This window comes from Diceros bicornis, chromosome 5, assembly GCF_020826845.1.
Source record: "Diceros bicornis minor isolate mBicDic1 chromosome 5, mDicBic1.mat.cur, whole genome shotgun sequence".
Lineage (NCBI taxonomy): Eukaryota > Metazoa > Chordata > Mammalia > Perissodactyla > Rhinocerotidae > Diceros > Diceros bicornis.
In genome coordinates, this window is record NC_080744.1 from 37,858,742 (window position 1) to 37,874,913 (window position 16,172).

The following is a 16,172-nucleotide window of genomic DNA, read 5'->3' on the forward strand; positions in this document are numbered from 1 at the left end:
TTAACTTATCCCAGAATTTAAAGGACAAGGTTCATTTGGGTATATAAATATGTAAATGCACACAAACACCCATAAAGTGATGCAAAAGTCACTAAGCAATTTTTATTTCATACTTTCTTGAGCAGCAGGAGCCACATTACTTCTCCTGCTTCTGGCTGCCAGGCCACAGAAAGCTGCAACAACAAGTAAGTGCCTTTACCTCCTAGAAGGAGAGGAGAAAGAGCAGAGCAGAAAAAGTATTTAAAGAAGTAATGTCTGAAAAATTCCTGTATTTGGAAAAAATCGTAAGCTTAGAGATTCAACAAGCTGAGTGAATCCTAAACAGGATAAACTCAAAGAAATCCACACCAAGACACACCATAGTCAAACTTCTGGACACTAAGACAAAGAAAAAGTCTTGAAAGTAGCCAAAGAGAAATGCCACGTTACCTATAGGGGAAAAACAATGTGAATGACAGCAGATTTTTTATTTAAACCGTGTAGGCCAGAAAGAAGTGACACGACATTTTTTGAGTGCTGAAAGAAAAGAACTGTTGACCCAGAATTCTATATCTAGTGAAAATATCTTTCAGGAATGAAGGGGAAGGGGATTATGGTTTTAAAATTTGGAGTACAACAACCAAACAATCTTGGAATTTTTCCTTGAGAAGTTGAGGGTGAACAGCAAGACCAGGAGATGTACTTTTGGGGAGCAGGGAGAGCATGGGGAAGTACTCTTCCTTGGAGAACTGACCTAAGAGTTTAGGGAGGGCTTGCAGAATAATGAAATCTTGGAGTATTCTGACAAGTTTTTTGTGAACCCCACTTATACAATGACACTCTTATCAGGCTGGATGCTGCAGGGTCTTAGAGGTTATCTCCCAGGAGCCAGTTAAGGGCCAGTTTTTTCTTTGGAATATACAGAGTTTGTACATCCCAAGCCTGCTGAGTTAACCCTTTATTTCACGTAGGGCAGCCAAATGCAATGTGTGGACCTTGTTTGGATCCTGATTTAAATAAACCACTGTAAAACAAAACAAAACAACAACCTTTAATGGCTTATTAAGGTGTAATTGACATACAATAAATTGCATATATTCAACAGGCATACGCATATGCCTGTGAAACCATCACCACAATCAAGATAATGAACATACCCATCAGCCCCAAGAGTTTCTCCTTGTCCCTCTGGAATCCCTCCCTCTGGCTCACCCATTGTCCTCCCTACCCCAGGGAATGGCTTATCTTCTGTTACTTTGTATTTTTTAGAATTTTATATAAATGGAACCATACAGTATGTACTCTTTTGTCTGGCTTCTTTCACGCAGCATAATTATTTTGAGATTCATCTTTGTTATTACTATATAGATAGTGTATTTCTTTTTATTGCTGAATAGTATCCCATTGTATTGATATATCTCAATTTGTTTTTACCTCAATTTGTCCATTACCTGCTGATGAGCATTTGGATTGTTTCCAGTTTGGGGATTAAGGTGCTATGAACTTTCATATACAAGTCTCTGTATGGGCATATGCTTTCATTTCTCTTGGGTAAATACCTGAGTGGAATAGCTGTGTAATATGGTAGGTATATGTTTAACTTTTTAACTAAAACTGCATAATAGAACTAAATGTGAAACTTTTTGATATGCATATGCCTGTGAAACCATCACCATAATCAAGATAAAACTTATAGAAAAAAATATTGGGAAAAATCTTTGTGACTTTGCATTAGGCAAAAATTTCTTGGATGTGACAACAAAACGTAATTCATAAAAGAAAATATTGATCAATTGAACTTCTTCGAAAGTAAGAACTATGCTCTTTGTAAAACACTCTTAAGAGAATGAAAAGGCAAGCTGCAGGCTGGGAGAAAATCTTTGCACATCACACATCTGATAAGGAACTTACTTCCAGAATATATAAAGAATTCTCAAAACAATAACAAGAAAACAACTCAATTTTAAAAACTGGGCAAAAGATTTGAACAGAAAAGATTTAGTCATGCATCACTTAATGACGGGGATACGTTCTGAGAAATGCATCGTGGGGCAATTTTATCATTGTGCAAACAGCATGGAGCATACTTACAAAACCCTAGGTGGTATATATAGCCTACTATACACCTAGGCTATGGTATTGATCTTATGGGACCGCTGTCGTATATGTGGTCCATCGTTGACTGGAACGTCGTTATTCAGTGCATGACTGTATATGATGGCAATTACTTACATAAAAGTTGCAAGAATCATCCAAAGAACTCTCATATATCCTTCACCTAAATTCCCCAACGGTTGACATTCTACATTTAACTTATCACCATCTCTCTCTGTTTCTAAATCATTTGGGAGCTAATTGCATATATAATACCTATTACTCCTTAAGGCTGTAGTGGAAATTTCCTAATAACAAGGACACTTTCCTATATGACCACAGTACAACCATTAAATTCAGGAAATTAACACTGATACAATCCTGCCATCTGATCCACAGACCTCCCCTCAAATTTAACTGATTGTTTTGATTATTTCCTTTATAGGTCCAGCATCCAATACAGATTCTAATTTTAGACAAATGGGGTATTTTGAACATAGATTGGGTATTAAATGATGTTAAGCAATTGTTACATTTTTAAGCTGTAAGAATGCTTTTATGTTATTTTTGCAAAAAGTCTTTACCTGTTAGAGATATATACCTAAGTAGTTATAGAAAAAAATGATATAATGTTTGAGATTTTCTTTGAGATTCACTGCTAAGGAGGTGTGTGTTTGTGGAGGGTGATGAAATAAGACAGGCAAGATATCTATAATTGTTCAAGCTGGGTGTTGAAGGTTTATTATAATATTTCCTCTACTTTTATGTATGTTTGAAAATTTCCATAATTAAAGTTTTTAATAAAAAAGACTAGTGGTGAAATTGAAGGATTTTAAGTATTGGAGCGTTATGATCATATTTGTGATTTAGAAACATGACTCTGGCTGCAATAGGAAGAATGGCTTAAAGTGGGGCAAAAATGAAGACAGTGACTGGTTTTCCAGCAGTTGAAGTCATCCAGGGAAGAGATGATGGTGGCCTGAACTAAGTTAGTGGCAGTGCAATAGAGTGAAATGGATGCATTGAAGAAATGGTGACTATCTGGATGTGAGAGTTGAGAGGGAATCCAGGATCACACTTAGTTGGCTTGGGCCAATGGGGGGAAGGTGGTGCCATTTACCTAAACAGGGATCACTGGAAAAATAATAGGTCCCCAGTGGAGGGAAGGAGAAGATGGTTTGAAGAGGCCTTGGGTCAAACTAGTGTATTTGTGTTATCTGGCCAGAACTGAGTGGATAGATGACAGCAAGATACCTAAATAATTATTATTTAGCGAACAGTATAGGGGTAAGCAAGGTAGACAGAGGAAATGTCACTTAAACCTACCTTGAGGTAATATGATTATTCTAAACTGACATGCAGCATTAGTAGACAACTGAAGATGAAGTGCAATGACAATGTCTGGGTAGATAGGTTATTTTATAAACTTGAAAAAATATGATTGGAGGCAGGGTATAATAGAAAGACCCCCTAAATTCACATTAAGTAAACTGGGCATGGAACATAATTTTCTTCATGGAAATGTAGCTCATAAAGGTGCATGATTGGAAAGACATTTTTCAGTTGAAATTGCACGTTGGTGCATGGAGATCCCTAACGGTGGGAATGTAGAGACAGAGAACATGCATGGGATGTTGAATCTACGGTTAAGGGATGAGTTTGGGAGTACAAAACGGGGGGAAAAGGGAGTAGTGGTCACGATTTTTAGTCCTGGTAGTCTTGTAGGAAGTTTGAAGGTGAGATGGTCAGTGACTTGAAAACCCATTGAAGTCTGCACTTGAAGAGTTTCCTCTCACTACCCACGCCAGGGTGAAGGAGTTCCAGCAGACACTTCTGTTAAAGAGACTTATTTCGTAATAACGATACCACTTGGCGTTATCATTCTCTTCTGATTGATTTGATCTCCCACTTTCCTGCAGATTCCTTTGCTCTGATTCTCCCGCATTAAGTAGGCAAAGCCGATTCCCAGCTTCCCTCCCTCGCCCGGGCGGGACGCCAAAGCAGCCTCCAGGCACGACGCCCCGCCCACGAGTCCGCCCCCGGCATGGAGCTCCGTCCATAGACCCGCCCCCGACGTGGAGCCCCGCCCACGGGCCCGCCCCGGCACGGAGCCCCGCCCACAGGCCCGCGCGCGGCGGAGCCCAGCCCCGGAGCCCGCCCGGGGCTCATCGTTACCGCTACAAGGCCGCCCTGCCTCGGCCACCGCGTTGTCATGGCTGGGGGTCGTGGGGCCCCCGGGCGCGGTCGGGACGAGCCGCCAGAGAGCTATCCGCAGCGACAGGACCACGAGCTGCAGGCCCTGGAGGCCATCTACGGCGCCGACTTCCAGGACCTACGGCCGGACGCGTGCGGATCGGTAGGAACGTGGCTAGTCCGGTCGGCGCTGGCGTGCGGAGGCCCAGCCTCCCTCGGCGCGACCTCCAGCGGCCAGGCCTGGCCCGGCCCTGCCGGAGCTGAGCCGCGACCCCCTTTAGGATTCTGCTGTCCTTTCCTCCCTGCCAGTTGCACCCACGCTTACTTTTTGTCCCTGCACCCGCAGCTTGTCCGCGGGTTCTCAGAACCCCCGCGGGGGCGGAATTCTCTCACAGCCTTTTCTCCAGGTCGGCTTCTCTCTCTTACGTGGCACTGCTTCTCATTCCCACTGACTCCAGTAACATCTCTGCCTTCTTCTAATCTTGACCTTGTTTTTTGCTCTCTGAAAGCCCTTGAGTTTGATATAACAGCGCATTGATAAAGATCCATTGGCAACTTCGTTCTGGGAACGCTTTTTGGACGCTTGCGCAGACCTTACTGATGCCCTCAATTAGAATTCTCTTCAGTCTCACCCTTGTGTGTGTTCAAAACTATAAACCACGTAATCCCGAGGCATCCTTACTGTGTTTTCTGGCATGGAGGAACTTGCCTTCTGTACCTTCTAAGGCACACCGCAGAGAGTGTAGATACATCCATCTTAGCTGTAATGGAGAGGAAGTGAGCTGAGTCTAGACCTTTTTAAAAGGCATTTGGTTTAAAATATCATTTTCCTTTTTGTCTGAAAGTAAGTTAAGACACACAAGCTGATACTGAGAGTTTTTCCTCCATCCTTGAAAAGTTATCTACCGAACTATTATGTCTCTGAATATTACCATTTAAAAAGTAGTACCTTCCTTCATCTGCCTTTAATTCTGTCGTTTGACAACCTCTGCCTCATCGACACATCCAGGAGTTCCTCAACAAATAGGCTCTTCCGGAGCTGTCAGGGCAAAACATTCTTGCATCCAAAGTGTTCTTCCTGCATTAAATGTTTATTGTTCTGGGTATTGGGAGTAGAGCCCTGGACAAAACAGACCAAACCCCCTGCCCTCGGGGAGCTTACTTTTCTAGTGCTTAACTTCAATAGTTATTTTTAACCTGAAAGGGTGAAAATGTAAATATTCCCCTTATACGTGGGAATAATAAGATAAGAACGTAACTTTCTGGTAATCTGATAACTTCTCTGTTACTAAACATTGAGAATCAGGAAGTAGGCTCATTAAGCAGCCAAAATAGGTGAAACAAAGTGTACACCCAGACTGCAAAGCCCTTAGGACTTCATTCAGAGCCACTTTATTTACTTTATACACGCTTAGCTATCTAGTCCTAAGGCTGCAGAAAAACAGGAGAAAGGAGCTGCTGCATGTAGGGATACTGATGATCCCAGAATTTACAGCTAGTGGCCATTATAACAAGACAGAAGACTAAACAAGACCAAACAAAAACTACAAAGGCAGGCAGAAGAATTGAAATAGCTGTCCGTGGCCAGAGGTGTGTGGGCTCATAGCCTCAACACTTTCATAGGCCCCACAGGCAAATAATTGATGATCATAAGAATGAATCAGAGTGTAGTCGTTCAACAGGTACTTATTATTGCCTGCTATTTGCCAGTCTTCAGGGAAAGGCCCATAATTCTTTATCCAAAACTCTTGAGGCCTGATGGATTTCAGAATTCAAAAGTGTTTATTCACATTCCTGTGTGTGTATTCCATGCTTTACTTAACACCTCCCTCAGTGGAGGGGCTGAGCAGTGGGGACAGCATCCAAAATCAAACACAACCAAGAAATTCGCTCTGCCCGGATAAATAAAGACTATTAATAGCCTCATGTAGTTCAGGCCAAATTTGCTGCCAATAAATTCAGGTCAGAATTTGTTGACCCAAATAAACTTCGGGTTTTTTTAAACTTCTGAAGTTTTTTAAACTTGTTTTTGGGAGATGTGTTATAATGCAGATTTTAGTTTAGTAGCATATGTATATCATTTATAAATAAAATATTTAGGAAATGAATGCTAAAAATTATTTTACGTACTAAAAAAGCTTGGACACCACTAGTTTAAAATATAATTTACTCTAGAGTTATACATTTATTATTAAGTTAATTATCTTGGCTAATTTTCCATGTCAGCAAAGGGTCTGCTCATTTATAATTTGATAGCTATTGCAAACTTACCTCCCAAAAGAGTGCTTCTGTCTTTGGGCCCGCCAGTAGTGTATGAATACTTGTTTTCCTACCTCTTCACCAACATTGTAGACGTCAAACTTTTTCATCATTGCTGGTAAAGGAAACATTTTTATTTCTCTAGTTATAAATTATGTAGACCACCTTCGTTTGTCATGAATTTTTCTTTTTGTGTGAACTGTTCATGTTCTTTGGTTCATTTTTTCTACTGTATTGCCTATTTTTTATTCATTTGTCATAGCTATTTATATGTTAAGAAAATTAGCATTTGGGGGTCATATGTTGCAAATATTTTTCCCTAATTAACCATGTGCATTTTGATATTTATGTAGTTTTAAAAAACTTTAATGTAGTCAGGGGCTGGCCTGTGGTTAAGTTCGCGTGCTTCGCTTCGGCGGCCCAGGGTTCACAGGTTCAGATCCCAGGCGCGGACCTACACACCGCTTATCAAACCATGCTCTGGCAGCATCCCACATATAAAGTAGAAGACGATGGGCATGGATGTTAGCTCAGGGCCAATCTTTCTCAGCAAAAAGAGGAGGATTGGCACCGGATGTTAGCTCAGGGCTAATCTTCCTCACATACACACACACACAAAACAACTGTAATGTAGTCATGATGACCTATTTTTTTGTTTTATGGTCCTTGTGGGTTTTTTCCCCTAGAAAAGACCTCCTTACTCCAGTGTTACCAAAAAATGAATTCTTTGAAGTTTTCTTTTAATTCTTTCATGACTTTGTTTTTAAACTTTCATCAAATAAATATAGAACTAGCTTTTTTTTTTTATGTTCTTAGCTCCGTCTAAGTATGAATCTAGGCCGCTGTCTCGTACCCTGAACCAGCCAGTTAGAACTAACACGGATGGGGCCGGCCCCCTGGCTTAGCGGGTAGGTCCACGCACTCCGATACTGGCGGCCCGGGTTCGGATCCCGGGCACGCACTGACGCACCGCTTCTCTGGCCATGCTGAGGCCACGTCCCACATACAGCAACTAGAAGGATGTGCAGCTATGACATACAACTATCTACTGGGGCTTTGGGGAAAAAAAAGGAAGAGAATTGGCAATAGATGTTAGCTCAGAGCCGGTCTTCCTCAGCAAAAAGAGGAGGATCAGCATGGATGTTAGCTCAGGGCTGATCTTCCTCACAAAAAAAAAAAAAAGAACTAACACAGATGATTTTTTTCAATGTTTTCCACTACTAATTTGAAATGCCGCCTTTACATTATACGAGACTGTGCTGGCTTCATGACAGGTCCACGTATTTGTTCACACCTATGTCCCCAGTGCCTGGTAAAAAGCTCTCAAAATTTTTTATTGAATGAAATAATTCCCAAGTGTATTTGAATCTGTTGCTGACTCTCTTCTATCCCATTAGTCTATTTAAGCACTACTGCCTCATTGCTTTATTACTAGAGATTTATAAAAAGCCTTAGTATTTAGTGTGGTCATCATTTACTTTACAGAATTTTCCTGACTAGTTTTACTTTAGTTTTTCCCTATGAACTTTAGAATCAACTTGCCAGGTTCAAAAAGTTAGGTTGGCCTTTTTATTGGAATAACGTTACATGTATTTAATTTGGGGAGAATTCAGATTCTGAATATTTTAATATTTGTTTAAAATGGAGCTGTAGGTTATCAAACTTTAAGGAATCTAGCATTGTTTAAAAATTCTCACCAGCTTGACAAATAGGCAAATACTTGAGAACAGAACATGAAATGAACTTGGTGATTTTTACAAGTATTCATTTTTAGGAAAGGAGTTATAGGGGAAAATCAGTGATTAAGGCATTTAACATGAAGTAAGAGACAAATACCATGTAATCTTTCTTATATGTGGAATCTAAAAAAATTAAAACTTTAAAAAACTTATAGATATAGGGAAGCTTATAGATATAGGGAACAGACTGGTGGTTGCTGAGGTGGGGTTGGCGTCGGGCGAATGTTTTGGGGTTTTAGTTTAAATAAATTGAATTTTTTAAAAAAACAATATAAGGGAACGTTATCTAATTTCCATTTTCTGAGCTTTGACTGTCATCATTTGTTTTTGACATCTTCACAGACTTAAAACCAAAGACTTGCCCAGATTATCTAGCTTGCACATGTTACTTTATTTCTAGATTTGTTATATTTTCACACAGACTAGTTTCTTCCCCATGTTACAGAATACGCGATCTGAAGCAGGTGGGAAACAAGAGGCCATGTTGAACCAAGTCTTGCCATCAAAATTTGAGGAGGGTATGGGTAGCAGAATCCTAGGTAACAATTGTAGACCAAACACCTGAAAGTGGTTTGAATTGTGTAACTTTTTTTTTATATAATTGTGTTAAAAAACACGTAACATAAAATTTACCATCTTGAGATTTTTAAGAGTACATACAGTTCAGTAGTGTTAAGTGTATTTACGTTGTTGTGCAACAGAAAATTGTGTTAGTATTTTTAATTAATTTTTCCCAAACCTCATCCTCACTCTGCTGCTTTTCTTGTAAACCAGTGACGTTTAGTCATGGGCTGTCATTAAGCCTCATGCTTCATTCAGCCTTGGAACCAAAAGATTTGCAGCTGTGTGAAATGGCTGATAAAATTCTCAGTTTTTAATAGTCTTCTCCTTCACCCTTGTACTTTTAACAGAAATAGACATTCTTAAACCTGTTTTATTTTCTTGGGCCTGAGTGTTAGGAAGTGCCCTAGAACAGCGCATTCAGACTGAAATGAACAGCAGGGCTTTCTCAGAGCATTGGCTGGGGCCTCCTCCAGGTGTGCACTGTGCTGAGGAGAAGGTCCCCTAGATCAATGTTCCTAATCTTTTGGGGTATTTTAAGATCCTTGGGTTTTGTTTCTTGAAGAGCTAATGTTATTTATTTATTTATTTATTTATTTATTTATTTATTTTTTGCATGAATTCCAAATGAGCATTACCTCTCTTATGTTTTAGGACTGAGTTTACATCGCTATTTTGCTTTCTATATGCTTAAGGATTTGTTTGGCTATTTGATAGCAGTTCAGGAGAGTATCCAGCTTCATAATCCCATTAAGAAGCAGATTTAACTCATATCTTATTGTAGCCATATATGGCCTTCTCTCCATGACTACTTTTTATGCTGCTTTCATGTCACTTGCATTTTCAGTCTTCAAAACAAAATTTGTTTTCTCGTGTAGGACTTTGTATATTTTGTAGCTGATTCATTCTGTGTTGTGTTTTCCTCTCCTTTAGTGCTCTCAAAAATTTTTGGTTACCCCTTACTTTGTGTTTATTTGCCTGCGGTGTTGCAGGAATTCATTGTTTCCTTGTGTAGGTTAAGTCAAAGATTTTATCAACACTGAATTCTAATGACCATTTATCTTCTAAATGCATGAAGGATGCCCTGCCCCACCCTACTCCTCAGTACATCTTGGTGGTTAAACCGTTTTTAATGGAGGCCTGTTCTGCTCCAGGAGTCGTTGAATGCCCTCATATGAGCTTGGTATCCTTAACATGCCTTGTGTAAAAGCCTCTTCACATGTTGGGAAGCCTCTTGCTTTGCTTGAGAAAAGCCTGGCAAATATCTGCTCTTATCTCTAAAAGCACTGTTCCCTGACTGTCCTTTTTATTTTTTTTCAGTAGGCCTGTGTTGGTTAGGATTAAGTTTAGCTACATATGACAGAAAACTTAATATAATAACAAGGCTTATTTTTTTGCATGTCAAAGTCTGGAGTCTAGGGCTTTTTCTAAATTGCTGTTCCACCATCCTTAATGTGCCCTTCATGGTCCAAAATGCCTGTCTGAACTCCAACCATCACACCTGCATTCCAGCCAGCTGGAAGGAGAAAGGGATAAAGAAGTTGCATATGTTAGTTCTTTCATTTTATTGGCCAGAAATTAACCCAGTGGCCACACTTAGCTGCAAAGGAGTCTGGGAAATGTATCCAGCTAGAAAATCAGGGTTTCTATTGCTAAGACATAAGGGGAGAGTGGATATTGGGGAACAATTAATAGTCTCCGCTGAGAAATACCCTAAAGTCTATGCCCGATGGAGAGGAATATCACTCTGGTACAGTTAAACTTAAAAGTAGCCAGTCACCTGGTAGCTTCAGTGTCCTGCTCTTTAGGTTGGCTTCACTTGGTACTCAGATCTGGATAAGTTGTTAGGTTTTCGTCTAGTTGTATGTCATTCCATAGTGACCTTCGGTTTGTTTCTTCATCCAAGCCACCATCACTGCACTCATGCATCTCTTAAAGCTGAAACCTTTGTGCATGCAGGAGTCTCTTCACTTTGCATCAAAACTCTTTCCTCTTTCCTAAAAATTGTTTTGGCATTATCTGGGCTCGCCACTGTTAACACTGCTGCTATTGTTGCTCTGCTGAGGAATAACTGAACACAAGACTTGCATAGTATATGGCTGGTCCAGCCCAGGAGTGTTTGCAGGATCCCAGTGTTCTACATACCGAGGTTTCCCCTGCTGGTCCTAGGGACTCTCTGGGAGAGGCCTCCCTCCCTGAGGCGTGACAGCAATCCTTGACTGGATTCATTGTGCTTTATGAAGCATTCCATTTAGTAAAGGATATCTTCAAAATGTGTAGCCCCCCATCAGCCTCTGTTTTCTGAAGCTTGCTTCCTGTTCCAGTGACTCTGGGCATAAAGTGAAGGCCTCCCTGTACCATTTCCCAAGACCATTAGTTACTCTCAGATACACTCTTCATTTCCTACATAAAGACAAAAGGGGATGTTAAACCAGATGTGTTATCGTACATACGCAGAGATAACACACTTCATGTGGTATATGTTGTCTGTCTCTTGCAAGTTTATTTCCATACTGGGCCCAAGAAAGACCTATCCTTTGGTTTGCATTTGTGGTTTCTACTTATACAGCTTGCTGGTAATTAATTATAGTTCTGCTTCTTACATTTACGTGATTCTTGCTCTTTCCAACTATAGAATGCTACTCCAATTTTGTTGCTTCAAAAACGGCAGATCTGCCATTACTCCTTGGTGATGTGCTTGCATCTTAACATCCTGACTTACCTCTTTCGCGTTGGGCTTGTCAGGTTTTGAGTGTTTTACTTTAAGAAGACCGTCTGCATGGTATTTGTCCTTATTTTCTTACCTTTTTATTTCTTTTGCTTCTTTTAAGCTATCAGTCAATATGAATTTAGAGCAGTATCCTCATTTGTTGTTCTGAAATAAAATTTGCGCTGGTCAACAGCCAATTGAAAGGCAGAATAATGTATAAGTGAAGCTATATTAGGGGAAGATAAATTGACCCTTCTTAGGATAAGACTGAGCTCTACTCTATTTTTGTACTTACTCCTACTTTTGGTATTAAAATATTCTGTATTTTCTTAAGTGATATATACAGTAAAGAAGGAGCAAAAAAGTATTTTCTTGACAAAATTATTAGTACAAAATTATAAGTTGGTGATCATAATGTCTCACCAAAATTTGTGGCCTGTGAGACAAGAAAGCCTGTAAAGATTTGATCTGGTGCAGAAAGCACTGGTAAAATTTTGTTTGAGTCTGTCTAAGTAGCCTTTTTCTCAGTTTTTACATTTCTAAAATGGAGATATATAACCTCCCTACTTCACTGGATCATTGTTAGAAAATGAAGAACAATAACACAGCCAAGGTTGATAGGATTTACTTCAGACTAATCCAACGTGGTGTTTGGGGTAGGGGCAACATATAGATACACCAGATTCGCCATAAATTGGTAGTTGTTGAAACTGTATGGCGGGTACATGGAGTTCATTGTATTACTATCAGCTTTTGTTTGAAAATTTCCATAATAAAAAGTTTTGCCAAAAGTGAGGCTATTTAAGGAGACTGGTTAAGGCAATAGTCTCTCCTTTTCTTCTTAGCAACTAAGTATTTTAGCTGCTCTTAACAGCTGAATGCTTCCTATGCTAAATTCTGTCTAGTATATAAAGCAGATAACAGTTGGTCTGCCCTGGTTGGAGGGGGAGCAGGAGGCCAGGAGCCCTGTTGGTTCAGACTCATCCTTACCCCTTTGAGGATCCTGCAAAGAAACCCACTTCTACCGGCTTTTTTTTTCTTATGTCCTCCTGTTACTCTATAAGAAGAGCTCCTTCTCTTATCAGAGTCCAGTCTATCTCTGTGTGCTCAGGATCCATCACCTTTGCCCTCTGAAGGGTGTTGCTACTTCAGATCCTGATTTTGTCTCTTTTCCGCTCTTTCATAACGTTCCCATCAACATCCTCACATGCTCTAGTATCTCCCGTCTTTAAAAAAGAGCAAAAGAAATCCTCCCTTGATTTCACATCTCCCTCTGTCTGTGGCCTCATTCTCTGTCCCCCTTAATGCCAAACCCAAACCTCCTTGAAGGAGTTGTCTCGACTTGCTGTGTCCTCTTCCTCACCCAGTATTCGCTCCTCATCACACTGGGATCTGTGTGCAGTGCCCATGGAACCTGTTCTTGGCAAGGTCACCTGCAGTCCCTGTGTTAACCCAGCAGTGGATGCTCTCTGTCCTCATCCTACTCAACCTACTCAACCTCATCCTACTCGAGCATGTGTGACAAGACACTTTCCTTCTGTTTTCCTCCCTCGAGGCCCACTGTCTTTGTCAGCTTTATCTTATATCAACCTTCTTCTCTCTCCTTTGCCACCAACACAGGCTGAATTGTTGTAATAGATTTTCACTTCTGCTCTTACTCTTCCCTGTTCATTATTTACTCAGCAGCCAAAGTAATCTTTTAAAATATATGTTACATCATATCATTCCCATCTTAAAACCCTGGCAAATATTTTACCTGGCTGATAAGGCCCTGCGAGGTCCAGCCCTTACCTGCCACACCTGCTTCACCTGGTCCCCCCCTTCCCTCCTATGGTCCAGACGCACTGGCCTCCTTTTGGTTTTTAGAATATACCAATCTCTTACTCACCTTGAGTCTCTTTACATGCTCTTCCCTTGTCTGGAATGCTCAGTCCCTGGCTTGTCTCAGCTGAAGTGCAACATCCTCAGATAGGTGTTCCCTGATGACCACGTCCAAGTATGTTCCCTCACACCCACCGCCATCATTCTCTAAGTAGAGTGTAGGGGAGGCAAAACTTCACTTCTGTCCTCCGAAAGTCTCTGGCTGGGTCTGAGAATTAAGTTGGCATAAGACAGATTAACAGGAGAAAAGCATACAGATTTTTACATGTACATAGGAAGCCCCATAGGAAAATGAAGATGCAGAGAAGGGACTAGGCCTATATGTTTATATAGTAGATTGAACAAAGAGAGGCAATTGTGGAAAAGCAGGCATACCTTGTTTTATTGCACGTTGCTTTATTGTGCTTCACAGATATTGCATTTTTTTACAATTTGAATGTTTGTGGCAACCCTACGTTGAGCAAGTCTATCGGCACCATTTTTCCAACAGCATTTGCTCACTTCATGTCTCTGTGTCACATTTTGGTAATTCTTGCAATATTTCAAACTTTTTCATTATTATTATATTTTTTATGGTGATCTGTGATCATTGATGTTACTATTGTGGTTGTTTTGGGGTGCCATGAACCGCATCCATAAAAGACAGCAAACTGAATAAATGTGTGTGTTCTGACTGCTCCACCGAGTGGCCATTCCTCCATCTCTCTCCCTCTTCTCAGGCCTTCCTATTCCCTGAGACACAACAATATTGAGATTAGGCCAATTAATAACCTTACAATGGCCTCTAAGTGTTCAAGTGAAAGGAAGGTTTAAATCGCGCGCTTTAAATCACTTCAAAGCAAAAGCTAGAGATGATTAAGCTTAGTGAGGAAGGCATGTGGAAAGCCAAGATAGGCCAAAAGCCAGGCCTGTTGTGCCCAACAATTAGCCAAGTTGTGAATGCAAAGGAAAAGTTCTCGAAGGAAATTAAAAGTTTTACTCCAGTGAACTCACAAATGATAAGAAAGCAAAACAGCCTATTGCTGATATGGAGAAAGTTTTAGTGGTCTGGATAGAAGATCAAACCAGCCACAACATTCCCTTAAGCCAAAGCTTAATCCAGAGCAAGGCCCTAACTCTCTTCAATTCCATGAAGGCTGAGAGAGGTGAGGAAGCTGCAGAAGAAAAGTTTGAAGCTAGCAGAGGTTGGTTCATGAAGTTTAAGGAAAGAAGCCATCCCCGTAACATAAAAGTACAAGGTGAAGCAGCAAGTTATCCAGAAGACCTAGCTAAGATAATTAATGAAGTGGCTACGCTAAGCAACAGATTTTCAATGTAGATAAAACAGCCTTATGTTGGAAGTAGATGCCATCCAGGACTTTCATAGCTAGAGAGGAGAAGTTAATGCCTCGCTTCAAAATTTCAAAGGACAGGCCAACTCTCTGGTTGGGGGCTAATGCAGCTGGTGACATTAAGTTGAAACCAGTGCTCATTTACCATTTTGAAAGTCCTAGGGCCCTAAAGAATTATGCTATATCTCTTCTGCCTATGCTGTATAAATGGAACAACAAAGCCTGGATGAGAGCACATCTGTTTACAACGTGGTTTACTGAATATTTTAAGCCCACTGTTGAAGCTTTGCTCAGAAAAAAAGATTCCTTTCAAAATATGACTGCTCATTGACAATGTGCCTGGTCACCTAAGAGCTCTGATGGAGATGTACAATGAGATTCATGTTGTTTTCATGCCTGCTAACACAAAATCCATTATGCAGTCCATGGATTAAGGAGTAATTTAGACTTGTAAGTCTTATTTAAGAAATACATTTTGTAAGGCTATAGCTGCTATAGATGGTGCTTGCTCTGATGGATCTGGGCAAAGTAAATTGAAAACCTTCTGGAAAGGATTCACCATTCTAGATGCCGTTAAGAACATTCATGATTCATGGGAAGAGGTCAAAAGATCAACATTAACAGGAGTTTGGAAGAAGTTGATTCCAACCCTCATGGGTGACTTTGAGGGGTTCAAGACTTCAGTGGAGGAAGTAACTGCAAGTGTGGGTGGAAATAGCAAGAGAACTAGAACTAGAAGTGGAGCCTGAAGATGTGACTGAATTGCTGCATTCTCATGATAAAACTTTAATGGTTGAAGAGTTGCTTGTTATAGATGAGCAAAGAAAGTGGTTTCTCAAGATGGAATCTCCTCCTAGTGAAGATGCTGTGAAGATCGTTGAAATGACAACAAAGGATTTAGAATGTTACATAAACTTAGTTGATAAAGCAGCAGCAGGGTTTGAGAGGATGGACTCCAATTTTGAAAGAAGTTCTACTGTAGGTAAAACAAACAGCATCTCATGCTACAGAGAAATTGTTCGTGAAAGGCAGTCAGTTGATGCGGCAAACTTCATTGTCTTATTTTAAGAAATTGCCACAGGGTCCGGCCCGGTGGCGCAAGCAGTTAAGTGTGCGCGCTCCGCTGCGGTGGCCCGGGGTTCACTGGTTCGGATCCCGGGCACGCACCGACGCACCGCTTGGCAAGCCATGCCATGGCCCCGTCCCATATAAAGTGGAGGAAGATGGGCACGGATGTTAGCCCAGGGCCAGTCTTCCTCAGCAAAAAAAGAGGAGGATTGGCAGACGTTAGCACAGGGCTGATCGTCCTCACAAAAAAAAAAAGAAATTGCCACAGCCAACGTAACCTTCAGCAACCACTACTCTGATCAGTCAGCAGCCATCAATATCGAGGCAAGAGCCTCCACCAGCAAAAAGATTATGACT

General features: G+C 40.8%; 1 protein-coding gene across 3 annotated transcripts in view; it reads left to right on the plus strand.

The window, feature by feature from the left end:
- Window positions 1-4,242: 4,242 nt before the first annotated feature.
- Window positions 4,243-16,172, plus strand: part of EIF2AK4 (eukaryotic translation initiation factor 2 alpha kinase 4) — a 96,793-nt gene continuing 84,863 nt past the window's right edge. For 2 of the 3 annotated variants that reach the window (XM_058541207.1, XM_058541208.1), the window contains exon 1: window positions 4,244-4,429. In XM_058541207.1, coding sequence (XP_058397190.1) covers window positions 4,286-4,429 — 144 coding nt within the window. In that variant the 5' untranslated portion in view covers window positions 4,244-4,285. Of the gene's footprint in view, window positions 4,430-16,172 lie in introns of all 3 variants that reach the window. The other variant, XM_058541210.1, reaches the window with a different exon arrangement.